General features: G+C 53.0%; 4 protein-coding genes across 8 annotated transcripts; 2 read left to right on the top strand and 2 right to left on the bottom strand.

The window, feature by feature from the left end:
• Positions 1–320: 320 nt before the first annotated feature.
• Positions 321–10,121, bottom strand: GUK1 (guanylate kinase 1). 2 transcript variants are annotated; one of them, XM_068673232.1, is made up of 8 exons: positions 9,993–10,121; positions 6,348–6,461; positions 4,913–4,954; positions 4,046–4,142; positions 2,441–2,579; positions 1,684–1,768; positions 1,268–1,353; positions 321–1,108 (listed from the first exon to the last, which is right to left on the bottom strand). In XM_068673232.1, the coding sequence occupies exons 1-8, from the start codon at positions 10,036–10,038 to the stop codon at positions 1,073–1,075; spliced, it is 645 nt and encodes a 214-aa protein (XP_068529333.1). In that variant the 5' UTR covers positions 10,039–10,121; the 3' UTR covers positions 321–1,072. The 2 variants fall into 2 exon arrangements, with proteins under 2 accessions (XP_068529333.1, XP_068529334.1); XM_068673233.1 differs by lacking the exon at positions 9,993–10,121 and adding an exon at positions 7,480–7,889.
• Positions 10,122–10,169: 48 nt separating this feature from the next.
• On the top strand, positions 10,170–11,292 carry MRPL55 (mitochondrial ribosomal protein L55). Of its 2 annotated transcripts, none has more exons than XM_068673216.1 (4): positions 10,170–10,239; positions 10,533–10,627; positions 10,708–10,879; positions 11,015–11,292. In XM_068673216.1, exons 2-4 carry the CDS (start codon positions 10,572–10,574, stop codon positions 11,159–11,161), a joined length of 375 nt encoding a protein of 124 aa, XP_068529317.1. In that variant the 5' UTR covers positions 10,170–10,239; positions 10,533–10,571; the 3' UTR covers positions 11,162–11,292. The 2 variants fall into 2 exon arrangements, with proteins under 2 accessions (XP_068529317.1, XP_068529318.1); XM_068673217.1 differs by lacking the exon at positions 10,170–10,239 and adding an exon at positions 10,350–10,449.
• Positions 11,274–13,997, top strand: C2H1orf35 (chromosome 2 C1orf35 homolog). 3 transcript variants are annotated; one of them, XM_068673213.1, is made up of 9 exons: positions 11,274–11,409; positions 11,818–11,926; positions 12,024–12,174; positions 12,269–12,314; positions 12,424–12,506; positions 12,623–12,695; positions 12,845–12,924; positions 13,145–13,285; positions 13,363–13,997. In XM_068673213.1, exons 2-9 carry the CDS (start codon positions 11,833–11,835, stop codon positions 13,610–13,612), a joined length of 918 nt encoding a protein of 305 aa, XP_068529314.1. In that variant the 5' UTR covers positions 11,274–11,409; positions 11,818–11,832; the 3' UTR covers positions 13,613–13,997. The 3 variants fall into 3 exon arrangements, with proteins under 3 accessions (XP_068529314.1, XP_068529312.1, XP_068529313.1); XM_068673211.1 differs by having other exon boundaries at positions 11,295–11,436; XM_068673212.1 differs by lacking the exon at positions 11,274–11,409 and having other exon boundaries at positions 11,450–11,926.
• A 1,644-nt stretch (positions 13,998–15,641) lies between these two features.
• ARF1 (ARF GTPase 1) lies at positions 15,642–27,049 on the bottom strand. Its single transcript, XM_068673214.1, has 5 exons — positions 26,891–27,049; positions 19,480–19,659; positions 18,730–18,840; positions 17,959–18,083; positions 15,642–17,245 (listed from the first exon to the last, which is right to left on the bottom strand). The coding sequence occupies exons 2-5, from the start codon at positions 19,625–19,627 to the stop codon at positions 17,084–17,086; spliced, it is 546 nt and encodes a 181-aa protein (XP_068529315.1). The 5' UTR covers positions 19,628–19,659; positions 26,891–27,049; the 3' UTR covers positions 15,642–17,083.
• Positions 27,050–27,764: the final 715 nt, after the last annotated feature.

Genomic DNA, 27,764 nt, shown 5'->3' with positions numbered 1-27,764 from the left:
CCTGGTGCTGTAGGGTCTGTCTGCTCCTCGTGCACAATGCAGTTGGTCTGGGTTTGTTTTTGGGGGGAGGATGGGCAGAAGTAACCACGGGGAGGGTGCCAGCTCTGCAGGATTCATCATTTCTCAAGAATCAAGCCCCAAAAGTGTCGGTGTCTTCCAGGAGAGGCCTCTGGGACAGCAAAGCTGTGAGCGGAGCCTCGTGCCTTGTGCCTCCCACGCTCACCTCTGAGCAACGAGGTCTCAGACAGAGACTGATCCTGCCCCTGAGGGCCAGGGCATGACCAGAGGGAGGGATCAAAAGGCTCCGAACAAACCTGAAGGCAGCAAAGTTAAGGCTGAACAAAAGCAGGGAAGCAAGGCACAAGGCAAAGCTCTCCCTGGCTCGAGCCAGAGACTAAAATTCATGGCTCTCTGCTAGGAAAGCAGATTTATTTCTGCCCTTAAGAGAGCATTTTATGTATCTTCCAAAAAAGAACAGGCTGCACAGCTTGGAAATCTTTTTTTTTCCTTGGTTTGTACATATGTAAGCAAACAAAAACCTACCAACACCTAAACTGAAGTGGAACACGTGCAGTTGAATTACAACATCACTGCCAAAGTGACAGAGAAAGAAAAGCTCACAGCACATTTCACCCAGAATGGGGCTGTGGATAGATCCCATCCCACAACCTTTCCCCTTCCCATCTCTGCTCGTTAAACAAGCCCGAGCGATGCCCAGGTGCTGCCAAGAGCAATGGAACCGAATGCCAGGAGGCTGGGGACGATCAGAAAAACCTGGAGGAGCTGCACGAGGAAGCAGAGGGAGCAGGAGGCAGCTCCCGACAGCTCTGCCCCTCAGCAGGTGCTGAGAAGTCCCTTCCAAATTGTCTGCATGAGGTGTGAACCCATGGGAGCACAGCCTGAGCACCCCCAGTGTACAGAAACAACTGAAAGTTGTGCTTTTTTTTCCTTCCTTTTAATAGAAACATCCTAGGGGAACTCTGGGAGGAGGGTCGGCCTAAAGGGGAATGTCTCTTGAAATGCAACGCCGCGATGTGGTTCGGGAATGATAAGTTAAAATGTCCAAGCGGGCTCAGGACTTCCTGGATTCTTGGGTCTTCTGGATTTCCTGCAAGGAGACGGGGAAAACAACTCAGCATCCGTCACTCCCGGGAAGCAACACGGGGTCTGGCAGATCCAAAGAAGGCTGGGCTTGAGGAGCACTGCACACCAGCACGTCCCTGCAGCTTAAACACGGCACGAGGCAGAAAAAAAACCCCAAACTCACCTTCAGGAGCACCTCCTTCAGTTCGGAATAGGCTTTTTCCAGATCGTCGTTAACGATGACCAAGTCGAACAGGCCGGGCTCTTTACCTAGGGAAGGAGCCAAGGGCAGCGGAGTTAGAGGAGGCCGCATTCTTTCTCTCCCTGCCTCGCCGCTCGTGCGTGAGCTGAGCTCCTGCAGCCTTTTCCCGTTCTTATTTCAGCCACTGCCAACGCGCTCCTCTGCCCAATGCCCTCGAGGAAGCCGCGATGGGAAGCGATGCAGCACGATGCTCAGATCCAAGCCAGCTCATGCCCGAGCCCTGCCAGCGCTCCTCGGGGAGCAGAAGCCAGACGTCCGTGCAGAAAAAGCAGCTCCTCGGTCACCAGCGCCCCCCTCCCTGCTCCCCGGGCACATTGCTCAAAGGCCCCCGGACTTACTCAGCTCCAGATCGACGCGGGCCGCGCTCAAACGCTTCAGTAAACTTTCCTCTGTCTCAGTCTGCCGGTCACGTAGCCTCTTTTCCTAAACCCAATGACAAATGCGTTAAAAAAAAAAGAGCATCCCGAGTGCTGCGTGCAGAAAACACCCCCACCCCAAAAGCCAGGGCTGGGAGCTGGGATTTGTGGGCCCCTCTGCCACGTACTCCTTGCACGGCTTCAGCAAGTGGCACTTGTGCATCTGCATCCCCTTCTGAACCACGTCGGTGGTTCCATTCTGCCAGAGGTACAGCGTGATCGGTATTTTATAGGGCCACAGGAGGCCACAAGGTGTATAGGAACCCCAATGCTGCAGAACCAGCCCCCTTAGGGTTAAATTCAGTAGCTGGAAGCAGGTCTGAGCACAAACCCTCCCCACCTTAAGCACACCTAATGCGTTTACAGCCTGGCCGTGCTGTAACAGAGCCTAAAACCAACACAAGAAATCTCACTTCAGCGTGGAAACCGTGCAGGAGGGCCCCAAACCCAGGGCATGGGAAGGTTTATCACTGGGGTGAGGGCCTGAAGAGTCAAACCGGGCAGGAGAGGAGCGTGCTTGGAAACACCTCCCTGCCCCTGGCTGTGCAGCCCTTAAAATACGAAGATAAATCAACGTGGAGATAAATCAAGAAGGGGGGAAACTGCTCGGGGGATGTGGCTTGAGAGCAAGGCGCCGATTACCTCTAACCGCTACCGGCAAGGGAAGGCAGCCGCTCACCAGGACGTCCATGGACGGGGGCTGCACGGAGATGTAGATGGGGTTCAGGTCCGTCCTCTTGATGTTCTTCACGCCCTGGATGTCGACGTCGAGGACGCAGATCTGGTTCTGGGCCTGCACAGCCTGCACCGCGGCTTTGCTGGGGACAGAAGGGACGGGGAAGGGGTCAGAGCCTCCAGAACCAGCACTGGGGGCTTGGTTCCCCCCAACAGCAGCTCTGCCACGCTCCTGCTGCAAGCACTTCGCCGAGAGCCAGCAGCTCCCAGCACCCCGAGAAAGAAACCCCAACACCTCCCCTCTGCCTGCAGCCTCTAAATTAAGTAAGTCCTGACTCCTACAGGAGCCTTTCAGGGGGCTCTGTCCTTAAAGAAATTCATTTTGGGCTTTTAAATGTTATTAGCTCGTGAGACTTCGTGGCGTTTCATCACCAAGATCTACTCTTCCAAAATTACCATCACCAGGCAGAGAAAAGCCAAACCATGTTCCTCCTCTCCTGTGCTGCCTCCTCATTGCTGACCAAAACATCTGAGATGCACACGAGCACGTGTACCCCTTGCCCCTCTCTGCTTTGCAACCCAAACCCCAACATAATTTAGTTTTTATTTTTGGAAGGCGTTCAGGTCTCTGATTCCCTCCTAATAACTCCCGATCCTGTCAGCCCTTTCCGCCCAAGCTTGATTAAACACCGAAATCTGCAAATTTCACAGAAATCAGCCCCAGAAAGGAGCCGTCCCCACACCCACCCTGAGGAAAGGGCCCCGCGACCAAATCGGACCGGGTCAGACATTGGGGAGCTGCCACCTCCTCCGCGTGGCAGCCAAGAGGATTAAGCAGGGCACGCAGGAAGGCAGGAAGGCAGCCAGTCCTACGCAGGATGTACCCGGGGATTAAGGAGGCTGAACTTGGCTTCTCCTTGGTGCCGGGTGTTTGAGGCACGGGGAGCTGCCAGGTTGGGTTCCCCTTGCGCAAAAAAGGCACATTCAGGCCCTTAACAAATGCAAATCTTCCCAAAACATATTTCAGGTGACTTTAAATTCAACTAAGCATCCCGGGACACATTTACCTTTCCTTAGCAGGTCCCGGGCTGTAGTGCCAGTTTCCTCCCAATAATTATGTAAGATATCTGACTTCTAATTAACATTGCAGCTTAACGTTTTATTGATCGCCAGCTCCGACGCCGGGAGCAATGCTATTTTAAAATCCATCCAACTCTTTAACTCTAGTCAAGAGTGGCACGCAAGGCATCTATTTACGAGTCTGCAAGCACTTGGAAAATATTAAGCAGTGCAAATAGATTGCGAAAACTGTCCCTCTGCAAGGAAGCGTTCAGCACACGGACGACTTCAGCAGCCCTACAGCCCACAGAGGATCTGATAAGGCAGCGAGGAGCTAATTATAGTGGGGTAATTCTTTGCAGGATTTAACTTTGCAGTCTAATGGTGAGCAAATCAATCCGATGAGTGCCTCGCTACCAAAAGGAAAGGCTTCATTACGGCAGGAATCTGTGCATTAGGGAAAAAATGGTGTTGTTAAGTTAAAATTTCTTCTCCTTCACCCTAACCTCAGCTCCACCTGGGTTTGGCAGTGAGTGCCTGAGTCGCATACCTTGTCCCGTACATATTTCCAGAGAACTCTGCGTGCTCGAGGAACTCCCCAGCATCGATTTCTTTCTTCATTTCCTCTCGGGTCACAAAGTGGTAATCTGGATGGGACAAAGAGGAAAAACACCCAGGAATTAACAATTTTGAAGGTAAGGATAATCTTTACCTTCAAAAATGCAGGGATGGGTGCTCAGGGGAGAAGCACCTCAAAACCTGCTTAGTACAACGCTGGCTGTCTGTAGATATCTGCTCTCTAATTAACATTTACAGCATCCCCTCACCACCCCAACCAACCAACACCTACTCAAACTATTCTGGAACTCCGCGGGGCCAGACGTGTTGCTGTGCCCCCTTCTCCACGTGCCTTCCCCCTCCTGGTGCAGGGAGAAACCCGTCTGCAAGCTTGAAAGCCACTACGACTGGACTGCCAAAGCCCTTGGTGGGAAAACATTTACGATTAAAGACTCAGATGGGAATGAGAGAGACTGGGATATAAAAGGGAAGATGAAATACAAACAAACATCAGCGTCTCTCTATCTTTTGTTGTTTTTTCCCCTTTCACTTCAGAGTGAAAGCTGCCTAAGCGCAAGCCTCATTTGATCCTTCCCTTTTTGTTTCTTCTCTCCGCATCTGGCACACGATGAGGAGCAGCAGTGACTACGGTCTCGTGGCCAGCGAGATCAAAACCAAAAGTAAACCCTTCCAAATGTGTCACTGCTGAATGCTCGCTCCTCCTGCCTGCAGAAACACACCCCATAAACATGTTTGTGGGGCTACCTTATCTGCCGATTGGGATTCAAGCATTTCACACCAAAATTTAGGAGTGTTTGGGGCAGCAACGAGCGAGGCACTGATCCGTTACCACACTCACCTTTGCCATTCACTTCCCCAGGTCTCGGCTGCCGCGTCGTATCTGCAAGAAACGGCCTTGATAATTGTGCAGGCTGACAAGGAAGTCAGAGTACCAAAGAAATAAAAGCACACGCAGCAGATTAGCCCAACCACGCAGCTGCTCCTCTGTTTAAAATGATCAAAGGTTAGGAATCAGGCAGGGTAAAGCACCACGGCATCGTCAATCGGCCTTTAATTGGAGAATCCTAGATAATCTGAAAGCAATCAGCTGAGATCGTTAGGGGCTGAGCTGTCAATTTGGGATTTATGAGGCTGGGCTGGGTTTTCTGCTCTGCTACAGCCCCCCTGCGTGATCCTAAACACATTACTCAGGTCCCTGGCTTGGTTCAGGGGAATATGCAGTGACCTGCTTTGCAGTTAGCTTTATTTTAGGAGATCACATCATGCAGCACCCAAATTGGTGCTGAAAATCCCAGATTTAATGAATGGGGGGGGCAAAATGCTGCAGGTAAATACATGGGGCTGCCTCTGAAGCCTGCTGAAAGTTTTGGAGTCTAATAAGTCATTTGGAGTTGTATTATTTTAAAAACATGCCCACAATAAGGCGATGATCACCTTGAGGTTTGTATAAAGCACCAACTACCAAGGTGTGAGCTGCCTACAGAGATTTAGGGAAAAATATATACCACGAGACAACCCTGGAGGAGACAAGGTTTAGTTTGGAGTGAGTTCTTTAGTGAGATATTCAGTTGAATTAAAAAATAGAATGAAATAAAACATCTTTCATTTAGCGTAAAGCTTTTTCTACCTCCAGTACCATTAAATTCTTTCACAATCCAGGATTTGCTCTTTTATGATTGAATGAATCTGGATTTCACAGATCTAGAGGCAAGGATTCCACCTGCGGCACCTGAAGGATTAGGGCAGTAAAAAGCATTTTGAAGCACACGTAATGCCTTGCAGAGCCCCAGGGAAAATCAGGTGAATGAGCCGTGCGTGGCTGAATAATCTTCAAGGTGTCACCCGAGACAAAGGAAACAATATTTTGGGCAAGCTGCCCAAAGAAAATCCTGTTCTGTGCTGTGATCAGAGAGCACAGCGGAATTGGTGACCCCGAGGTGTGTCATTATCACCCTACAGCCCTTACAAAACATCCCAGAGGGCACCACGCTGTTTTATAGGATTCAGCAGGAGGGGAAGGGGGTTTTTATGGTGCTTCTCCACATCTTCCATGGCTGGGGGAAGATTTCTACTGGGTTCTTGCCAAATGGCTGCAGAGCAACAGCAAAAGGACTGGGTATAATAATGGGGCAAAGTGCTTCGTTGATTATCCCAATACCAAGACTCAGCGAGGCCTGGGCCCACTATTTTTGGGACAGGAACGCATCTACAGACTCGGGCTCTGGGCTAGCAATCCTGAAATCCCCTACCCCAAACCCTCACGGGATACTCACGGGAGACGCTGAAGCCGAAGATGTTCTCGTAATCCTTAAACAGTTTCTTTATCAAGGTGCTTTTTCCTGCACCCGACGGGCCGCTCAGAACCACCGGCCTTGGTCCCTGCATGGCTGGAAAGAGAAAAAAAAAAAAAAAAAAAAAACACAGAGCTGCTTAGAAAAACACAGGATAAAACACAGGGGACCTGCGGGCTGCCACCCACCCGCAGCCTGTAACCCAGAGGTGTCACCACGAGCAGGACGAATCCCACGGCTCTGCTTTCCTCAAGCAGCAAAACCCCGAAAAAGGCAAAATTTTTAAACCTCGCCGGCTGGGTCCGGCCCCGGAGCCTTTCTGCTGCTAATTAGATCATGGCAAGGGCAGCCCGACCTCCCAGATCACTGCTGAAGCATCCTTAAGCCAAGCTTGGCCTCTTACAGAACTGGCCATGGCCCCGCTGCCTAATCCTGCCTCGCTGCCTCCCTGACCCCAGCCCGTGGGTGCCGGATGCCTCCTTATCCCTAAATCCCCTTGGCATGGCTCTGTGGTGTCACAGGCGGCCCTCAAGCCAGCAAATTAGGGGAGTTTTTCCCCCTTTCCCTGAGGGATCTCGGTGCTTGCCTGACCTGAGCTTATCCAGGGCGGGAGGAAGAGGCTGGCGTGGGCATAAACCCACCGAAGTTCAATCACTGGCCAAAAGGGACACCTTTTTGGGATTTTTTTTTTTTGGGTGCTGCAGGATTGGCCCCTCTTTACATTATCATATTGCTGGGTTAGGCTTTTTCATCCGAAAAAAAATCATCAAGGCTGGGCAAACCTTTAAGAAGCGCCCGTGGGCATGGCCCAGCGCTGTCCTTCCCTTCACTCCTTGGCAGTTCCCAAAGATCCAAGAATTATCCCCAAATATCCACAAGGATCACTGAGTCCAAGTCCTGAAATCACAGCTTTTCCCTAAATGCTCAGCCCCCAAAGCAGCACACCCTCTGCACCTCCCCACACCCCTCCTACCTGCCCAAATCTCCTCTCCCTGCTCCTTCCCCTCGCCATAAATCACCCAGGGGAGCACTGGGGACCCAGTTTATCCTCCCAGTCACTCCAGTATGCCCCAGACACGGCTCCTTGTGTGGCACCGCTGTCGGGCATCCCTACCTCGTCCTTCTGCTCCCTTCCAGCTCCTCAGGATGGGCTCGCAGGCAGGACCCGGGCTGTGTGTGAGCTGCTAATCGCCCCGGGATGATTTTAAGACGGCCAAGGAAGACCGCCCGCTGCTCTTTAATCTTCTCTCCTGGCTTCTGCTCCGGCAGCTGGCCAAAAGCAGGTCTGGCTGGGGCAGAGCAGCGAGCCTTGTGTCCTCAGGGAACGCCAAACCTGGCTAACTACGACCTAGGGCTCCTGCTTCGCTGTTTCTAGGAGCCTCCTTTAAATCCTGAGGCTCCCCAGATCCTCAGTGGATGGGAACCGACTGCCCCAAGCTCTTGTTTCAGAGGATCTTGGCTCCACAGCACCCCTTTCCATCACAAACCTCGTCTCTGCCCAGCCAGGGCTCACGCCGAGCACCTCTTTGGGAAAAAAAAACTGAGAATAACCCACAGGACTCACAGACATCCCCTCCTGCCTCCTCCTTTGCTGCAGAGGAACACACGAGGTAAATTACAGAAAAAAATGCGATTTCCACCACCAGACAAAGGAGCCTGGCAGCAAACACCCAGCTGGCAAGCTGGGAACCGGGGCCAGCAGGCGGCAAAAATAGCTTTTGGGGCTGGCCTAGCACAGCAAAGCCCCCTGCCCCTACGTGGCTGCAGCTGTGAGAATTCCAGGGCCGCTTTGAGCAGAGGTTGAATTTGTTTTTTCCCCCCCCTCTTCGCTCAGATTTTGACGTTTTCAGTGGGTGTGAGGTGAGGAGGGGGGCAGGGAGCTGCCATCAGGGTGAGGAGCATCTCTCGGGCCAGCCCTGCTTCCTAAAACCACCCCAAATTTCAGCTGGCAGGCGGCACGGAGGCAGCAAAGCCCAGGACAGACATCCCAAGAGTTAAACGAAATTAATGCCGATTAGCTGGCAGCCCGTAAGGAGGAGGCAAAGCCCCCCGGCCGAGTCGAAAAGCAGCTTACAGGACAGTTTCTCTGGAGCCCCGGGAAAGGTCTCCCGGATTAGGGATGTAAAATGTAAACCTGTTCCCTATTTTTAGCAGGTTCTTCAGAGGTGCAACTCTGACTCTGTAAGCGTTGGGACGCTTCCTGAGCGGGCAGCGACAGCTCAAGGCTCACCACATCCAGCCGGGGAGCCCCAGGGGCGTTGTAGGGGAACCCTTCCATGCACTGGGACAGGTTTCCATCAATGGGATGCTCACACGGCCGTGGTCACTCATCCAGCCCCTCAGCCCCTCAAGGGGACCTCAGAGGATCCCCCCAGCCCCTCAGAGCCACCCCCAGCCCCTCATTGCCCACCCCTGGACCTTCACAGGACCCCTTCACCCCACAGGGGCCTTACAGGATCCCAACAGCCCCTTACAGCCCCCCCCACAAAAAAAACACCCTCAAATGACCTTCACAGCCCCCCCAGACCCTCACAGGACCCTCAAAAGACCCCCTCAGTTCCTTAGAATCCCCCTCAGCATCCCCCCCAGCCCCTCACAGGATCCTCACAGCACCCCCCAGCCCTTGACAGGACCCCCCCAGCCCCTCACAGGGACCTTACAGGACCCCAGAAGCCCCTCACGGTCCCCATCCCACCAAAACTCCTCAAAGAACCCTCACAAGGACCTTCAGAGCCCCTCACAGGATCCTCACAGGACCCCCAGCCACCCACAGGACCCCAGAAGCCCCTCATAGGATCTTCACAGGACCCCCCGGCCCTTCCCAGGACCCCTCAGCCCCTCACAGGGACCTTACAGGACCCCAGCAGATCCTAACAGCTCCTCAAATGACCCTCAAAAGCCCCACAAGACCCCAAAAGCCGCCCCCAGCCCCTCTCAGCCCCTGACAGGAAGCCCCTGCTTCCTCACAACCCCCAAGCCCTTCACAGGGACCTTATGGGACCCCAACAGCCCCTCACAGACACCTCACAGGACCCCAGCCCCTCACAGGACCCCAGAAACCCCTCATAGGACCCCCCGGTTCCTCAGAGACTCCTCTAGCGACCCTCTCAGCCCCTCACAGGCTCCTTGCAGCACCCCCGGCCCCTCACAGAGCCCTCACAGGACCCCAGCAGCCCCTCAAATGACCCTCACAGCCCCCCCAGCCCCTCATAGGGACCCCACAGGACCCCCTCAGCCCCTCACAGCACCCCTCAGCCCCTCACAGCCCCCCTCAGCCCCTGACAGGACCTCACAGCCCCTCACAACCCCCCAGCCCCACACAGAGACCACACAGAGACCTCACAGGACCCCAGCAGCGCCTCAAATGACCCTCATAGCCCCCCCAGCCCCTCACAGGGACCCCACAGGACCCCAAAAGCCCCTCACAGCCCCTGACAGGAAGCCCCTGGTCCCTCACAACCCCCCAGCCCCTCACAACCCCCCGATCCCCTCACAGGAACCTCACAGGACCCCCAGCCCCTCAAACGACCCTCACAGCCCCTCCAGCCCCTCACAGGACCCCAAAGGTCCTCACAGGACCCCAAAACCCCTCAAAACCCCTCACAGGACCCCCCCGTCCCCCCTCACCCGCCGCCGCCCGGCCGAAGGCTCCGCGCAGCCGCCGCCAGCTCATGAGGGGAAGGAGGGGGGGGGGGGGCGGGAAGCGGCACCGGGAGGGGCGTGGCCTGCGCCTCAGCGAGGCCACGCCCCCTATGAGCGAGGCCACGCCCCCCTCCAGGCGAGGCCACGCCCCCTTTGATCCAGGCCACGCCCAGCTCGCTGAGGCCACGCCCCCTCGCCCCGGCGCGCGGGGTTAAGGGAGAAGGAGGCGGAGGTTGGGGGGGGGGTGGGCACGTGAGTGGGGCGAACCACTGGGGGGAGGGGGGGGGTGAAGCGCGGGGGGGGGGAGCGCGGGGCAAACCATTGTGCGGGTGCGCGGGGGGGGGGGGAGTGCGAGCGCGGCGGGCGCCATTTTGGAGGCTTCTGGGCGTGAGGGCGCGGGCGCCATCTTGAGGCTGAGGGGCGGCGGGGTTTGGGGGCACGGGTAGGGGTTAAACTCGTCGCTGAGGTGTTAATAGGGCTCAGTAGGGCTTTATCTGTGCCTGTGATCGCTGTTCTGGTCTTTAGGTTGTGTGAGGGAGCGGCACCGCTTCCCCTCGCGCCTCAATGCTGTGCCTGAGCCTGGCCCAGGCTGGGATGGCGGCCCTGAGGAGCTCGCTGAGGTAAAAGTGGAGCCCTCAGCCCCCCTCGCGGCTCCCAGCAGGGCTGGTGCTGACCTGTTGTGTCCCCTTTACCTCCCCAGCCTCGTGCCGCCTCGCTGCCTGCACACCGCCTGCAGCCTGGCCAACTCCAACCGGGTGGCCGTGTCCCGCCTGCAGCGCCAGGCGTACGGCCGCCAGTACCCGCTGCTGCTGGTCAAGACCGACGGTTCCACCGTCCACATCCGCTACAAGGAGCCCAAGAAAATCCTCATGGTAAGGTGCTCACCTCCCTAGGACCACTTTCTGAGGAACATTGTGGCAATTATTTGTTTATTTGAAGATCAAAACCTGCTTTTGGACACCCTGATGCTTCCCAATGTCACTTTTTAATGTCTTTTTTCCCCGCAGTTGCCCCTAGACAGCAACACGCTGCCCGAGGCGGAGAGGAAGGCCCGGCTGCGGCGCCAGTTCCCCACCAAACTGAGGGCCAAGGAGGAGGAGGACGCCTTCGACAAGCTGGACATGGAGAAATACAAGAAATTCTGGAAGAAATGACAGCGTGAAGCCCTCCTCACAGCGTGAGGCAGCGCTTCGGGGGGGTCACTCCCTTTGCAACAGGGCGGCCGATAGACTGTGACCTAGCAGCGACAAGGAAAAATATAATAATAATATTTTGTTGTGGAGAATTTTGGGCTGGTTTTGCCTTATTTCTCTCCCTCAGGGGGAGCTCTCCCCGCGGTGGTACAGCCCGATCCCCCCCCCTCTTTATCTCCCCGGTGGTGGAACCCGGGCGGGGCTGCGGGGTGAGCGGGGCCTGAGCGGCGCGGGAGGTGCGTGGGGGTGGAGGAGAGGAGGGGGGGGGACAACGGGAATAGAGGGGGGGATCCGGGCCTTGCCATCGCCTCCGAGCCCCCAGCGCCTTGCTGCTGGGGCTGCAGCCCCTCTTGGGTCTCCTCGCTGGGCGTGGGGGGCTTCTGGGCTTTGCTGACCCCCCCCCAACTCGTGTAACCGCCCCCCCGAGCAATGCGTCCCCCTCCCAGCCAACGCAGAACCCCCCCCACTTTGCCCTCTTTCAGGGCTTTTTCCCTTCCCCGACCTTTGCGCGCGGGGTTTTGGGGCTTTTTGCGGGGTATCCTTGCTGTAAGCCTCCTACCTCCCCTCAATTATGGGGTGTGTGTGGGGGGTGAAACAACGGGGGCTGACTCTTGCAGCGCGCCCCCGGCACCATGTTCGGCTCGTCCCGTGGCGGCGTGCGGGGGGGCCAGGACCAGTTCAGCTGGGAGGACGTCAAGACGGACAAACAGAGGGAAAACTACCTGGGTAAGGATCCCCCACACCACCTGGGGGGGTGTTGGGGTGAAAAAAAAAGGGGGAAAAACGCTTTGTGCCCCCCCCATACTAATTTGTGTCCCTGCAGGAAACTCCCTGATGGCCCCGGTGGGCCGCTGGCAGAAGGGCAAGGACCTGACGTGGTACGCCAAGAGCAAGAAGGAGGCCACCCCGCTGTCCCGCGAGGAGGAGCTGGCTGCTGTCCGCCTGGCCGAGCAGGAGGCCATGATGGCAGCCCTGTGAGTTCCCCCCTCCTCGTAGCCCCCCCCCCCAAAAAAAAAAAATCCTTGGGGCACCCCCCGGCACCCTTTGTCCCTTTGTTTTTTGTCGTAGGGGCTACAAGAACGTGAAGAGGCAGCCCACGGGGCTCAGCAAGGAGGTGAGGGGGTCCCCACGCCGTCCCTACAGGTTGGGGTGTCCCCCCCAGCTCTTTTTCTTTATTTTTTTTGGGGTGGGGGGGACACACGACTCGGTGCTCTCCCCCGCAGGACCTGGCCGAGGTGTGCAAGCGGGACGGCGCGGAGCGAGCTGAGAAGGACGTGGACCGGGTGGTGGGCTTGGGCAGCTCCAGGTGGGCACTGAGATGCCGCCTCTCAGAGTGGTTTTATCTATTTTTTTTTTATCCTTATCATCATTTTCACGTTTATTTATTATTTTTATCATCATTTTTCATGCTTCTGTCCCCAGCGGCAGCGCCGGCCGGGTGATGCTCTCCAAAGAGGACAAGGAGGCAGCCAAGATGGGGCTCTCTGTCTTCACGGTACGACGACAAGCGACAGCTGCGGGCGTTTCAACTTGATCCCAAAGTTAATTTCCCCCTTTTAAGGGAAAAAGCGCCTGTTTTGGGTAATTCAGAGCTTTGGGCAAGCCCGTGGACTCGCCCCGTGTTTCTTTCTCTCCAACCTCCAGCATCAGAAGGTCCCCGGCAGTCCCGAGGCGTCCGGCTCCAAGAGGAAGCAGGACAAGGAGGAGAAGGCGGAGGAGAAGCGGTGAGGGTTGGGGACGTCCCAGTGCCACCCGAGAATCCCCAAACCTCTGGGAATCCCCAAACCCTCTGCTTTGACCCCAAAAGCCCTTTTTTTCCCTGCAGGCGTCTCCTTTACCAGGGGGACCCGCGGGGGGAGTGCCTGGAGGGAGGGTTTTGGGGATGGGTTTTTGGGGAGAGGAAGGGGTTGGAGGGACATGGCCAATTTCACCCCGACCCCGCAGGACGGAGAGCAGCAAGAAAGCCAAAAAGGAGAAGAAGAAAAAGAAAAAGAAAAAACACAAGAAGGAGAAGAAAAAGGACAAACACCACAAGCGGGCGGCCTCCCCTTCCTCTTCCTCCTCCTCTCCGGACCGCGACGAGAGGTAACGGGGACGCAGCGGGGCCCCGGGGATGTCCCTGATGGGCGTCCCCAGCTCTGACCTCCCCCCTGTCCCTGCAGGCACCACCGCAGGAAAGCCCAGGAGCGCCCCGAGGTGTCACGACAGCGCCGCCGCCACGACACCACGGACTCCTCCTCCTCCTCTTCCTCCTCCAGCAGTGAGGAAGGCTCAGGCAGGAGCCCCTCGCGCCGCCCGGCCCGCAGGAGGGCACCGTCCCCGCGCCACAAGGGCAGGAAGAGGAGCAGGAGCCGCTCTCCCCGCTCCCGCAGCAGGGCCAGGCAACGCCACGACACCGATTTGGATGACTGAGGGGTTTGGGGGGGGGGAGAAACACCGGAGATTTTCTATTTTTTAAGGTTATTCTGGAAATTAAAGGCACGGCTCTGCTGGCACAGCCCGCTCGGGGACTCTGGCACGGGAAAGGGGGAGAACGGTGGAAAAAAAGGAGGAAAACACCCAGCGGGGGGACCCAGGTGCCCTTTTCCTTCTCCACGTGTCTGTTACCCCAAATTAAAACCCCACAGGCCTGGTGTAGAACTGGAAGCAGCACACGCGTCTTGGGGTTACAGAGAGAGGATTTGGGTGCAGTTACTGTGGTTTTTTAATCTTTTTTTTTTTCTCTTTTGATGCCCTCGAGTGCTGGCAAAGCCTTTTTGAAGTTTATGAGCTGCAAAATAAAGGTGAAGCGGATGCCATGGGTGCTCGCTGGGGGTGCCCTAAGCAGGCTGCTGCCAGGAGACCCCCACCCCGACCCTAAATTCTTTGATTTGGGGAGGTTCAGGCATGAGCCACCACCTTCCCACCAAAGGGGAAAAAAAAAAGGAGCAAGGGACGTGCCTCTTTTTTTTGGCTGAGAAACGGCCTCTTTGGTTAAAAAGGAAACTACACAAAGTGGAAATACTCCCTCTGAGGGGGAGGAGGAGCGGGATGGGGCCGGGGCGTTTTGGCCCTGCAAGATTTTAAACCTCAGACCCCAACCAAGGGAGATTTACGTGAATCCATGGGTTTTAAATCAAATCCTGGTTGCTGGGAAGCGCTCATCTTGACAAGGGCCTCGTTTGTTTAATTAATGCTGCTTTTTCTTCTGCCCAGGATGGGGCTTTGGGGACAAAAGCCCCGTGCCTAGTGCTGTTGGCAGCGTTTTGGGGGCTTCGTCATCCCAGTGGGGTGCTGGTGCGGGGTGGGACCGGCCTCGCGTGCACAAGGGGTGCATTGAGCATGGGGGACACGCGGTGATAAAGCCCTTCTGTCCCTGCTGCCACTGCTTAACCCTGCTGCTGCTGCGGGGTTCTGCATCCTGAGATGCTTTTTGGGGTGGAAGCCGTATCCCAAACCTGTTTTTTCCATGGGATCGCTCATTTGAGGTCACCCTGTTGGGGTTTTTGGGGTCTGGGTGGTGAATGGTGCCTGCTGGGGGTACCCTGATGCAGGGTGGGGATGGTGCAGCATCCAGGGGAGGGTTAACAGGAACACGGTCCTGGGAGCTCCGGGCTGAAAAGGGAACTTAAAACCCCAAAGGCTGCACAGATCCCAGCATGAGGCCCCGCAGGCTGGGGTGGAAAGGGGGTGCAGGAGCCTCAGCCCCTCCCCACCCTTTCGGAGCTGCCTCCTCCCTGGGGGACTGATTCCCCGAGCTCCCCCAGCTCTGATAACATCAGCACCTTATATCCGTGCCCTCCTCTTCCTCCTCCAGGGCCCTTCAGGTTTTTTTTTTTTAGGGCCAAGCAGCCCTGAATACCCGTCCTGCCCAGCAGGGCGTGCGGAGATCGTGATTCAGAGCTCCAAATCCCAGGTGGGACGAAGGGCTTTGGAGGAATAACCTGACTTACCGGAGTTTTGTAATTCCCTGGCAGTGTTTGCCCAACGCTGTTTACACTTCACCACCGAGAACACAACCAGGGCTGAGCCCGGAATAAACCTGGAGCTGGGCAGAGCAACCCCAGCACTCAAAACCTGTAACAGGGCAGCCAGGACCAGAATGAGCCTGGAGAAGGCAGGAGGAAGCCCAGAGCAGGCTGTGGAAGGGAAAATGAAGGAGTTTTTAAGAAGGCAGACTTCGTCCCCAAAAGCAGATCAGCCCCAGCGCTTATTGTTAAGGAAGAAGCTGCTGGGGGCTGCTCAAGAAGCTCAACAGATGACCTCAAAGGATGTGAGAAGCAGACGACCACCATCAGGCACCAGGACACACAAGACTGCCGCCCGCTTCCTCACTTAAAAAAGGAAAAAAAAAGGTAAATATGAGATAATAAGTTTTTGTGGAGCTTGAAATGTGGTTCCAGTTCCATTTAGCCCTCAGCCAAGCCTAAAAGGGGTGATACAAAATGACATGATACCAGTGCAAGTTTCATGAAACTTTTTATTCAACAAGTATTTCATTATGATTCTGCCAAGATGATCAAATGAACAGCCAGGCATAAAAAACATGAAATAGTTAAGAGATTTTATTCTAATAGCTTTAATTACAGTGCTTGTTTGTCGAAATGAAAACTGAAAACAAGTATACAAAACAGTTGATTACTAATCGTGTATTGAAAGCAATAAAGGTTTCCACAACACTAAACAAACCAGTTCTGATAGTTCCTCAAGTTAAAGTTTTAACAGCTCCAGCTTCTTCAGTGTTTATCAAAATACAAAAGAAAAAGTAAAGAGGTCGTTTTTTTTTCGGATGGCAAATCTGAACCTTGCAGTATGAGGGATGCCACGGGTTTTCACACATATACAGATATGGGATTGTTCCAAAATGGGATTGAGTACTTCTAGAGTGGAATGACTCTCCTAACTCTCATGCTTTTTTTTTTTTGTTTTCCCCTAGACACTATACATAGATGTTTGGTGTTTCTCATGGCAATTCTTACTTAAGTACAGTACTTTCCGACTATAGAGCTTAGGACTAGTACAGGCTGTGCTTTCTGTGGAAAAGTTTGCCTTCTGGAGTGGTTTACACACAAGAAAAGTACAAAACACTTTTTGACAAATACGACAGGCTAAAAAAAAATGTGACTTCCAGAAATGATTCAAGTTCAATGGAAGTGGTAAATCTCACCTGAACCCAAAAGTCAGAAGTTTAGGATGAGTCTGTGTGCTCAGCTAAACCAGGTCCGACAAATCTTTTAACGAGCAGGAACAAACACGAGCACATCGGATGAGCTACAGAAAGCGCCAGAGATCTGCTAGCTACGAGCTGTGCTTTGACCAGGTGAAGCCAGCCGGGTGTCAAATCGCTGCCTCACCAGTTCAAAAGAATCAAGAGTCACCGTGTCAGAGCTAGAACAGCAGAAGCTATGTCAAACCTTTGTGTGTTCAAGTGTTTTTATACTTTTCCTCGACTATTTAAAAAAGAAAATACATAATTCAGGTTAAAAACCAGCCACCAAAATGGATCTCACAGATCTCACAACCCAGCCGGGATAGTATTCAGCTCTACTGCACGAGGACCGCTGGCAACCCTTATGGTAATCCACTTAATCCCTTCCAAGTACTAAACAGTGAGTTGATTTTTTACAATAAAAAAGCTGAGTAATATTGCATAGGAGTACCAGAAACTGCCTCATTGGAAACAAAAACTATTTACATTAAATAAGAAACCTAACTGTTTTCAGGCTTGGATTTGCCACATTTACAGCATGATGCAATATATACTGTGACAAAAGAAATGAAAACAGCTTCCGGCACTCGATACCACAAAGTAGCACAGTTTGCCACATTAGAGTAAAGCGAAGGGCGAATAGGAGGAAATAAGAGGGAGGGGTGGAAAAAGAGGGAAGAGGAAGGTTTATGGTTTCATTTCTGGTTTCGGAGCTGATTGGACAACCAGTCCAGTCCTTCATAGAGACCGTCTCCGCTAGTGGCACAGGTTGCCTGGATGTACCAGTTCCTGTGACGAAGAGAATGCAGTCCAAGTTTGTCTGTGATTTCCGCTGCATTCATCGCGTTGGGCAGGTCCTGGGGGGAGGAAGAAGAGTCATTTTCTCTCCTAGCACCAGAGGAGGAACGCTCACCTTCCTAACAGTTTGATCATCAGTTTTAAAGCCATTTAAAAAAAATAAAATCTAAAGCTTCTCAATTCATCTTTCAGAAAAACCCAGAATTTTTATATTCAAGCTATTTTGCCTATACCAAAGCTTTCAAGGGTTTAAAAACATAACCAAGAGCATTGCTGGCAGCATCACCAAATACTGCCTTCAGAAAACAGAAGCAAACTGGCTGACGCATGGATCCAGCCCCCAGGCCTTTCTGATCTGCCCCCAGCCTGCTTACAGCTCACGGCCCTTTCATTCACTTTCCACTCAGGAAGTGTTTTCTGCAACTGCAGTAATGATTTCACCTCAGTTTTTATCACAAAGCACTCGGCTGAGCGCTGCTTCTGTTTATAGCCCGCCTTTTGTGTTCCTAAAACGGCTCGCGCAGGTTTTTTGCCCGTCACATCCGAGCCTGCACAAGTGACGTTGCAGCACGCTCTTCCCTCTCTAAGCTCACTTACAGAAGGCGCCCTGCAGATACGCAGAGAGGAGTTTGAGAGGGTTTGTTGTCTTCTGCATAGCTGAAGAGACACTTACTGAGCGTATCTATTACACTGAAAACACAAATCTGAGCTCACTCACAGATATATCCCATGTTTTCAGGGTTTCTTACAAAGCCACTCTCCTCGGGCATACCTGTTTGTTAGCAAACACTAATAAAACGGCATCTCTAAGCTCATCTTCTGCCAACATTCTCATGAGCTCTTCTCTGGCCTCGTTCACTCGTTCTCTGTCATTGCTGTCAACCACAAAAATCAGACCTAGGAGCAAGCAAAGAGTGGGAATAAGCACACACCGAATACTACTGCCAGGGGACACCTGCTGCTGGAGATCAGAGCTAAGTTTTGAAGGAGTAACGCAGAATGTACCTGAAAACACACAGTTTGTGTTATTGCAATCTCACGTCTGAAAGCCTGCTGCTGTTGAGAGCTGGTGAAAGTGAGCAGCTCATCGTGTCTGTGTTTTTGGAGCTCGTGTGCTTTATCTACATAACTGCTCGATACTTTCCAACGAGTAGCAACTCTTGAAATCCTGTGACAGGGCTCGAATGCACGCACACTACAAAGGCAGAGCAGTGGAAGAAGTGACAAGCTCTCAGCTCACGGGGCTGTTGAAGTTTGTAGGAACTGACAAGCAGTAAAGGCTGCTTTGAAGTGCAGGCTGAGAGCGACGATGCTTATAGAAGAAGAGCAGAAATTGTGAGTTCTGATTCTGATGGACAAGATTGGTCTCTACATTTCCTTCCAGCCCTCTTTAAACAAGCAGGAGCTTAATATAAGAGGCACACAAACACACCCTGTTGTTACCTGTACTCCCCACTGTCCCAAGAAGCAGACAAAATTATTATAACACGGACACTAGAAGCTTTATATCCTGGAAACCCGTGATTTAGGTGACAGGACTCACCTTGTGTGTTCTGGAAATAATGGCGCCAGAGCGGTCTGATCTTATCCTGGCCACCGACATCCCACACTGTGAAGCTGATGTTCTTGTATTCTACCGTTTCCACATTGAAACCTGAAATAGAAATTGTGGCAAAGTCCTGGTTAAACATAGGTGGCCTGTACCTGTTTTATTTACCAAGTCACACTCATACTCAACGTCGTTACTAAAAATGTTAACCTTAAACTCTAGATCTACTTTAAGCAGGCAGTCTCTCAGTGCATCCCTTGTAACAGAGGGATTGGGGTTCTCTAGAACTTCTAGAACCACCAGCCCATCACGATTAATGAACTTAACAGCTGGATTGCTACCTGAGCAGCTAAAAAATGCAGAACAGACTATATTATGTCAAAAAAAAAAAAAAAAAAAAGCAACTCCAAGCTTCTGAGGAGAACAAATGATGCATAGCTCAGATACTCAGTTCTCAGCCAACTACCCGAGGCCACGGTGTGCCTTGAAGGCATGCAGCCCAACCTGCTGCAGGCCACGAAGGGTCATTCCCCAAGGGACTGAAGGAAAAAACAACAAAACCAGTGTAATCCCCTCCCATGCCGGAAGATTTGGCAGAGATTTGTTCATAGCATGGCTTCAGTCACGTTTGTTCTGGCAGCCAGGGCTCAGCACCCTTACATCGGGGTGGCAGTGGGGTAAGGCACTGCTGCAAACGGGACCCAAACCTCAAAGCAAGCCTTTAAATACACGTAAAAGTCTTACCTATAGTAGGGATAGTAGTTACTATTTCACCAAGTTTCAGTTTGTACAAGATAGTAGTCTTTCCTGCAGCATCCAGACCAACCATGAGGATCCGCATTTCTTTTTTGCCAAAGAGGCCTTTGAAGAGGTTTGCGAAAATATTTCCCATGGCTGAGATATGTTTTCACTGGCCAGTGAAGTCTGGAGAAGAGAGACCACAGCATCACTCGTCAGTTACCAACGGTGTGCTCTGAGCAGGGCACAGCCACAAGAGCCCCAGGCCATACAAACCCTGAGAGATACCCCAACCCGAGCACAGGGTTTGTTCCCCACATTAAGTTTTCAACATGTTCTTCTCTTTTCCCTGTTTAGCTGTGCCTTCTTGGAGGAGGAAACTCCGAGTACAGCTTGGATTCCCTCCCACTCAAACAGTTTCCTTCCTCCCGAACCCTGAGGAAGTGCCCTGTGAACACAATCCGAGCACAATTGCTTTCATTAACGCCACCGACCTTCTTTACAGAGCAAATTCGTGGGTTTTGACACTACTACCAAAATTAAGAAGTCCACAACAAGAGCCAGGTTTAAGAACAGACACTTCTTTCTTCACTTTGGATCCCAGAATGTCCCGAGTTGGAAGGGACCCCTAAGGATCATCGAGTCCAGCTCCTGAGGCCCCAAAGGACCACCCCAAAATCAGACCACGTGTCCAAGCGTCCTCTCCCAACTCTCTTCCTTGCTCACAAGTGATTGATGCCACCAGGAGCTCCCAGGCTAGGCACTGGGGCACCACCTCGCCCTGCCAGCAGCCACCAAGCCCTCGGGACGGGTCCACCCTTACCACCACTTCTCCACCCCAAACCTTGCCCCTGCAGAGTTGGAACCACCCAGAGCTCTCACTCTACTCGCTCAGGAGGAGAAAATCAGCCTGAAAGCTTTACAGCCAGATGTAGCTGGGACATCACACACCTTTTTTTTTTTGATGCTTAGTCTAGAAATTCAGATGTAAGTTGAAGAGAAAAGACCGAGGCCAACTGAAACCCAGTGCTTGTTGTGTGCTTGAAACAGAATTCTCACTGCAGCGTATCTCACAGCACATCTGTGTGAGACAATTAGATAATATTGAAGTGAGAAGTGCTCTCCAGACCAAAATTTTGCCTTTTTAGCCCTGTGCTGCAGATTTCCCAAGGCTGGCTTCCTTGCTCAGCACTGGGGAAGGCCCATGCAGTTTGCTGGGACCAATTTTTAACCCTGAAGTTAAGCCTGTGCCACGAAGCGAGTCACGTGCCTGAGAGCAAAGCAGCCTCGCAGCGAGGTCCAGAGTCCACTCCAAAGTTCCCCACGGACATCAAGCACTGACTCGCTGGAGGAACTCGAGTCACAGATTCGTTTATTTTATGTGACTGAAGTTCAGCGGGATTGAAACTTCAGCACTGAGCTCCTCTCTAACCCAGGCAGGGCAGCCTGTGGATGAAAACCAAGTGAAAAATTTAGAAGTAAAATTTTGGGATTAAACCATTTCCGTCGCATTTCTGGAGCAGCACGGGGAATATTCACCTGCCACTTCCATCTGTGGAAGCGATATAAACAGGAAAGTTGAGGAGGAAGCCAAGAAGGCAGCTCTGCCCCAGTCCCTGTTTATCCAAGCCGCTCACACAGCCGCAAATCAACACAACGCCCCTCCTGGGACACGCTCCCTGCCTGAATTTGTCACTTCACACCACAAGGAAAAGCCCCTCGAGTTCCTTCCTCTCCTCCTCGAGGACATCCTCAGCCACACTGGCACCAGAACCCGACCTGCAGTCCAGGGCTCTGCTTTTCAGCAGCATGTCTGCCTCGTTTCAGCCCGTTAGCTGGACCAGGAGAACACACACACACTGAAGATACAGGGAAATTTAAGACCCTGGTAGGTTTACCGAGCGATCCCATCACTTTTCAGGCATCTTCAAACATTTCCCATCTGTGAAGACCTGCCAAAATGTTATCTGTATTCTATATACAAAAATGCTGTCCGCTTTTCCGTAAACGTTGCCAATAATTAGTGAACTGATTGTTTTAGAGGCTCAAAAAGCCCAACGAGATGCTGAAATCATGACAAGAAGCCTACTGCTTGCGAGCTGCTTACACTTTGTGAGCAGATCTTCAGAAGAGGTCTCCAAGCAGCTGCCAGAGCAGGCAGCCCGGTGCCTGTTACAGCGACGCAGCTCATGGTAAGAGCTTGAATTCGCCTTTATTAATTGCAGAGGGTTGAATAAAAGCTCTGAGGAGTATCTCAAGACCTAAGATCATTCAACATTTAATCTCCTGGAGCAGTTTGCACTTAACCACCCGTTAATGCCTTTCAGGGCTGTTTCATTCAGAGCATCTCTCTCGCGGAGTCACAGCATGATACAGGAAGTGCGGCTGCATCGCCACAGCTCTGCTGAATCTCAGTCCTACACCTCTGGAAAAAGTTTTCTGTGGGTTAAATTTCACGAAGCCAGGGGTTACAGCATCCTCTCAACACACCGTAACCAAGTCAGGGGTTATTTTGTTAGGCAAAGGACAGGATAGGAACATTTATCTCACTCGTACGTACCAACACTTCCCACAGAAGGCTTCCAAAGCAGAATAAGTTGCCAGCACAGTGACAAAAGCTGCTTCACGCCATCATTTTGGCACCCTGGTCTCTGTAACTGATAACATCAGCAGCAAGATCAGCCAAGACAAGCTCAATTCTCTGAGGTGCAGAAGGCAAACCACCAAAACCTCCTTATCGAGGCCATTTCCAAATTTTTTTCAGTGTCCCTTTCCACGAGGGGCAGCCACGGCATCACAAAGCCGGACCCCCTCACGGCACTGACCCTAAAACCCACCTAAAAACCCAGGCAGTAAAACGGGGACACCACAGGCACAGGGCTACCAAAAAGCTGTCCCCGGGCAGCTTGTAGGGCCAGGGTTTAGTGGGTGATGGTGGCTGGCCCCAATGATCTCTGGGGGCTTTTCCAGCCTCACTGATTCTTTCTGGACCTTGTTCTGTTTGCTGAGGGACCCGTGGCAAGGCACGCCGGTGCGCTGACAGCAGCAGCCCGTTTGCCATCCCAAACACGTCTCCATTTCGAGGAGGCTGCTTGACACTGGGCTAACCATTAACTCCACCTCAAATTGAAAGAAAAAATAACCAAACCCATCTTTCCTAAGCTGGGATTAACACAAACTGATCAGATCAGTCACAAGAAAGCAAGATTCAATTTGTTACTTCACAGAGATTTCAATTTAAAAGCCAGCCAGGTCTTACCAGTTAGCCAGTATCATCTTTTCTGCTTTGTCACATTCTAGAAGATGCTAAAAGCAGCAAGATATTAGACACCAAAAACATCACCAAGGCCACGTGTGAAGGGGAGGTGCGAAAACTTCTTAAAATTCCGGCTGAGCAGCTGTTGCTGGTGTTACACACGAGAACAGGTGAAGAACAGGAGCGCAGATGAACTCAGCAGCTTGTTCCTTACAACACAGAGTGTGATTTAATCACATGAGAAGCGAGCCAAGGAGGAACAAACCCCTGCTGGAGGTTTAGGATCGAGCTGGGCCCACAGCAGCTCAACCCCGCAGGCACAGGCAGCTATGTACAGCTGGAGTTTTTACATCTGGAGCCATTTCTTTACAGATTTAAATTCTCTGTTGCTCAAAATTTGGACAAACTGTGATCAATCCGTGTCTGTACACAGCCAGGGTGGCCCCGTAGCCAACTGCTCACCTCCAGTTGTGTCCGGCTATTTTTAGGTGCCGTTTGCTGGCCCTCCACACGTGATGACCCGAGGGAAAGATGCCCCAGTGTCAACAGGAGCCTTGTTAACGGGTTCCTCAAAACTATTCCCAGCTTACCAGGCACAAGACAGAGGCGTAGCTACAGAGCCTGCTGGGTTCTTCCATCAACAGGGAGTCATCTGGACTCAATATCCCTAAAATAAAGGCAGCACCGAGAACTTCTTGGAGCTTTTAATTCCTAAAAGGTCCCAATGACCCCATAGCCACACCCATTAAAACCAGGGGAATGTTTGAGGGACCCCAACCACTGCAAAGGTTTCCCCCACTGCATATTGGGGGTATTTCTGCCAAGTGTGAAGTGGATCCGATGTCCCCAGGGGGCACAGATTTGGTGTTTGTATGTCGGAGGAGCTTAGTGTAGGATATGTACGCTGTAGTGCCATGTAAAACACAAGTTCAGGGCCTGGAACCGTGCTGCCAGGCAGAGGCACCGCTGAATTTGGCCTCCAAAGGCTTGAACTGAACAGCTAAAGGCGGCCTTTGGGGCGATGACATTTCCTACACACCACAAAAACTCACTCCTGAAGGATCAGGAGGAATAAAACAAGAAGTTGAGCAAGCCAGAGGTCACAAACCAAACCCATCACCTCAGGCTCACCTGATCTAGGGGAAAGAGCTACTTGTGTCGCACAGCAAAATCTCCACCTATTTTAAGGAACCATACACGATCCAAAAACACACAAACCAACACAGAGGAGAAAACATCTGGTCTGAAAACTGTTTTCTTGAAGGCTCCGCCAGGCGCTGCTCATGGCTTTGGATAAAGTGCATCCATCACCTCCCCGCAGACTGCTCAGGGAATAAGGTGGTGCCAGCAGCGTGTTTGTGACAGACCGATTTGATCCTAACTTCACACTCCCCCAATAAATTGAGGCCGTGGTGCTGGGGGAGGGAGCATCACAAAGCTGAGGGAGGGAGCATCACAAAGCATTTCTCTGCAGGGTTTAAGGCTGAACTGTTCCCGAGTTTAAAACCTTTCAGAGCTAAGCCAAACACCCCGTTATTCCTTCCTAGCAGCCGGGCAGTAAGTCAACATTTATATGGGAAATGGCAAGAACTCACAGGAGAGCCCCGGTAATGAAATTGGCTTTCGGTTTGGGGGAAAAAATGTCAAAGCGGAGCCTACACAGCGGGTTGGGTATGAGATCAGCGCCTGCGTGAGATGTGTTTTAGATGTGTTTCATCAGAAGTGAAACGTCAGCACAAGCAGCACCACGGTCCTCCAATGTCTGCACATGCTAGAAAGAAGAAACAAAAACGGATACTTGCAAGGCGAAAGGAAAATATGCTGAATGACACAAAAACCAGCTGCTGTAGTAGGAAGCTGATTATAAACTTCTTTACTCATCAGTTAATAAAGGGAGGAACAGCAGAGGAGGGTGCGAGCTCTGATACAGGCTCTACAGCACACCAGCAGCAGAAGTTTTGAAGGATTTCCAGAAGGAATCGAACTGTTCCTTCGAAGAAAAAGTGAACTCGTGCTCACCGACTTCAGCCAGTGCAAGGAAATATCGATTCCTGGGAGGGCTGCTGAAACCCACAAGAATTCTAGCATGAAAGTCCCTCCTGGCACATCCCAGCAGCTTTTATTTCTAATAAAAGCCTTTTCTTGTTAAAGAAAGGGCTTTCTTTAAACTGCAGCACTGCAGATTCAGCTGGAATCTGGTATCGGGAGCTTCTCCTTTCACCAATTCAGGTAATTGACAGTTTATCTGATAATTACGCCTCGGTGAGATGTATGAACGCTGCTTGAAGCTGATTTTTAACCCGTGTAACGAGCACAACCCAACGAGCTGGACGAGGACACCAATCCAGCCCCCACCCTGCTCTCTCTCAGCACCAGTGCAGTGCTTCAGCCCAGTCCCCTGCCAGCTCTGGATTCTATTTCACCACCAGGCAACCTCCAAAATCGTGCCTCAGCCCCCTGGGGAGCTCCTTCCCTCCAGGTGTTTGTGCTGTAACCCTACTCTGGGCTCCTAAAGGTACGATCCAGCAGCTACGGTGTCCGCCACAAGCTGCTGGAGCAGGAGAGGCTGCTCTGAGCGGGGATGACATCTGCTTGAGTCATTTTGACGCCCGATGCGCTCCCGCAGCGGAGGAGTCGGTGAACTTGGCGAACCACAGGGGCGTAAGAGGTTCAAGCAAGGCAAGTTCCCTCACCCCATCACCCAGCGTCATTACCACAACACACAAAGCAGTCCAGCAAGGTTCTCGGGCACTGCTGGGGCATTTTAAACATAAGGAACACACAGCGTCCTACCAGCCTCCCAAATTTTTGTTTCCAAGAACCCCTTTCTATATCTGTACGATTACCAGGACTTGTTTCGACAAGCTGATTACAAAATCCAGGAACAAAAGCCAAGAAGCAATCCTGTAGTTCAGCTGGAGTTCCTTCCCCCCCCCCCCCCCCCCCCCCTACATAAAGGCTTCAAATCAGGAGCAAAAAATAGCAATAACCACGCTGCCGAGCGACCTTGAGCAAAAACTCTGACTTGATTCCTTTGCCTGAAAAATAAGGTTAATGGGATACGCTGCAAGGGGGTTTTGTCAGCCTCCCTGCTTGCAAAACAAAGTTCAAAGTATTAGATAAACAGCTCCCATCTTCGCTATTGACCAAGCCGTATTTCCAAACAAGCCCTCTGGATACAACCCTAATCAACCTGTGGAATTTGCTTTGGCAGGAGCCTCGCAGCACAGCAGCAAGGTCAATGTCAAACACAACATTTGGGCAGTTTTTATGACCTACTGGGGCTTTGTCACGCTGCAATGGGGCAAATGATGAACGAGGTTCCCATTCCTTGCCTGTCCCTTTGTCGGATGGAGGCTATCAGCCCCAAGCATCACATTTACTACTTACAGAGACATAATATGGTGTTTTTAGAGTATAGTATCATTGTGCTGGGAGCTGCTATGCCATGGAAGAGCGATCTCCCAGACCTCCAAACCCAAGTGCTGGACGTCCACCACTTTCATGTGGTGGTGGCCAGCCCCTCGCAGCACAACCTCCCTCGGCCGAGCTTCCCCCGAGCTCCATCCACCCATCCACCCCCCTCCTCCTCCTCTCCCCGGCCCCACCTCTCCGAGGCCCCTCCGAGGAAGAGGAAGGGGAGGCAAAGCTCCTTCGGGCGGGGCCGGAATGCGGGAGCGTGGGGCAGGCAGGCCGGCCCGGTTAATCCCTCCGGTAGGGGGAGCGGCGAGGCGGTTCCCCCTTCCCTTTGGCTCCCCGGAGAGAAAAAGAAAGGAAAAAAAAAAGAGAAAAAAGGAAGAAAAGGAGGAAAAAGGGAGGGAGAGGAGGAGAGAAGGAGCCCCCCGCAACGGCCGGGGGCAGCTCCGGGCCCTGCCCCGCCGCTCCCCGGGCCCAACCCCACGGCCTGGCTGCGGAACCTGGAGCCGGAGCCGTGAGGGAAGCGGGGGAGAGCGGCCAGGAGCGGCCCCGCCGAAGCCGTGAGGGAACGCGGGGAGCGCGGCCTGAGGCGGCCCCGCCGCCCCCCCCTCAGCGCCCAGGCCTCAGGCGCCTCAGGCCCCCCCCTCAGGCCGCAACCCCCGTGCGGGCGGGCGGCTGCTGAGGTGAGGAAAAGAAGGGGAAAAAGGGAAGGGAAAGGAAGCCGGGAAGGGCTCGGGGACCCACCGGGGAAGGCCGGCGCTGCCGCGGGCGCTGCGCTCGCTGTCCCCGGGCCGTGCCGCTCGGAGCCGCCCGCCCTGCGCCGCTCGCCGCCCAGGCACACAAGATGGCGGCGCTCGGCGGCCACGTCAGTGCCAGCCCCGCGCGGGGCACGATGGGAAAAAGGCGGGAGGGGAGGGGAAGGGGGAGGGGCTTGGGGATGTGACCACGCCCACTCGATGGACACGCCCATATATGGGTGGGGTGGCCACGCCCACTTTTGGGGCCACGCCCCCTTTCGGGGCCGGGGTGGGAGAATGGGGGAAAAAGGGGGGAAATGGGGAAAGGGAAGGGAAAGGGGGGAAAGGGGGAAAAAGGGGAGGAAGGGGGAAAAAGGGGAAGAGGAGGAAAATGTGGGGAAAGGGGGTAAAAAGGTGGAAAAGGGGGAAAAGGAGGGAAATGGGGAGAAAGGAGAAAAGGGGGGAAGGGGGAAAAAAGGGGAGAAATGGGGAAAAGGGGGGAAATGGGGAAGAAGGGGAATAAGGGAAAAGGGGGAGGAAGAGGGGAAAGGAGGAAAAGGGGGAAAAGGAGGAAAAAGATGGAAAAGAGGGGAAAAGATGGAAAAGTGGGGAAAAGGGGAAAAGTGGGGAGAAAGGGGGAAAACTTGGGAAAAGGGGGAAAAAGGTGGGAAAGGGGGGGAAAGGAGGGAAATGGGGAAAAGGGGGGAAAGGGAAGAAAGGGAGAAAGGGGAGAAAATGTGGAAAAAGGGGGAAAGGAGAAAAGGGGGGAAAAAGTGGGAAAGGGGGAAAAAGGGGAAGAGGGTGAAAACATGGGAAAAGGGGGGAAAAGGTGGAAAAGGGGAAAAAGGAGAGAAAGGAAGGAAAGGGGGAAGAAAGGAAAA

This window comes from Anas acuta, chromosome 2, assembly GCF_963932015.1.
Source record: "Anas acuta chromosome 2, bAnaAcu1.1, whole genome shotgun sequence".
Lineage (NCBI taxonomy): Eukaryota > Metazoa > Chordata > Aves > Anseriformes > Anatidae > Anas > Anas acuta.
This window is presented reverse-complemented; position numbering and strand designations above follow the sequence as displayed.

Coding starts and splice junctions, on each gene's coding strand:
- ARF1 (XM_068673214.1), bottom strand. CDS start 19,627: ATGGGAAATATTTTCGCAAACCTCTTCAAAGGCCTCTTTGGCAAAAAA. Junction 18,841..19,479: donor AACTACTATCCCTACTATAG/GTAAGACTTTTA, acceptor TTTCTATTTCAG/GTTTCAATGTGGAAACGGTA. Junction 17,246..17,958: donor TAGTGTTTGCTAACAAACAG/GTATGCCCGAGG, acceptor TCCTCCCCCCAG/GACCTGCCCAACGCGATGAA.
- GUK1 (XM_068673232.1), bottom strand. CDS start 10,038: ATGAGCTGGCGGCGGCTGCGCGGAGCCTTCGGCCGGGCGGCGGCGG. Junction 2,580..4,045: donor GGAAATATGTACGGGACAAG/GTATGCGACTCA, acceptor TTCTGTCCCCAG/CAAAGCCGCGGTGCAGGCTG. Junction 1,769..2,440: donor CCCCGTCCATGGACGTCCTG/GTGAGCGGCTGC, acceptor CATTGGGTTTAG/GAAAAGAGGCTACGTGACCG.
- C2H1orf35 (XM_068673213.1), top strand. CDS start 11,833: ATGTTCGGCTCGTCCCGTGGCGGCGTGCGGGGGGGCCAGGACCAGTTC. Junction 11,927..12,023: donor ACAGAGGGAAAACTACCTGG/GTAAGGATCCCC, acceptor GTGTCCCTGCAG/GAAACTCCCTGATGGCCCCG. Junction 12,925..13,144: donor GAGAAGGCGGAGGAGAAGCG/GTGAGGGTTGGG, acceptor CCGACCCCGCAG/GACGGAGAGCAGCAAGAAAG.
- MRPL55 (XM_068673216.1), top strand. CDS start 10,572: ATGCTGTGCCTGAGCCTGGCCCAGGCTGGGATGGCGGCCCTGAGGAGC. Junction 10,628..10,707: donor GCCCTGAGGAGCTCGCTGAG/GTAAAAGTGGAG, acceptor TTACCTCCCCAG/CCTCGTGCCGCCTCGCTGCC. Junction 10,880..11,014: donor AGCCCAAGAAAATCCTCATG/GTAAGGTGCTCA, acceptor TTTTCCCCGCAG/TTGCCCCTAGACAGCAACAC.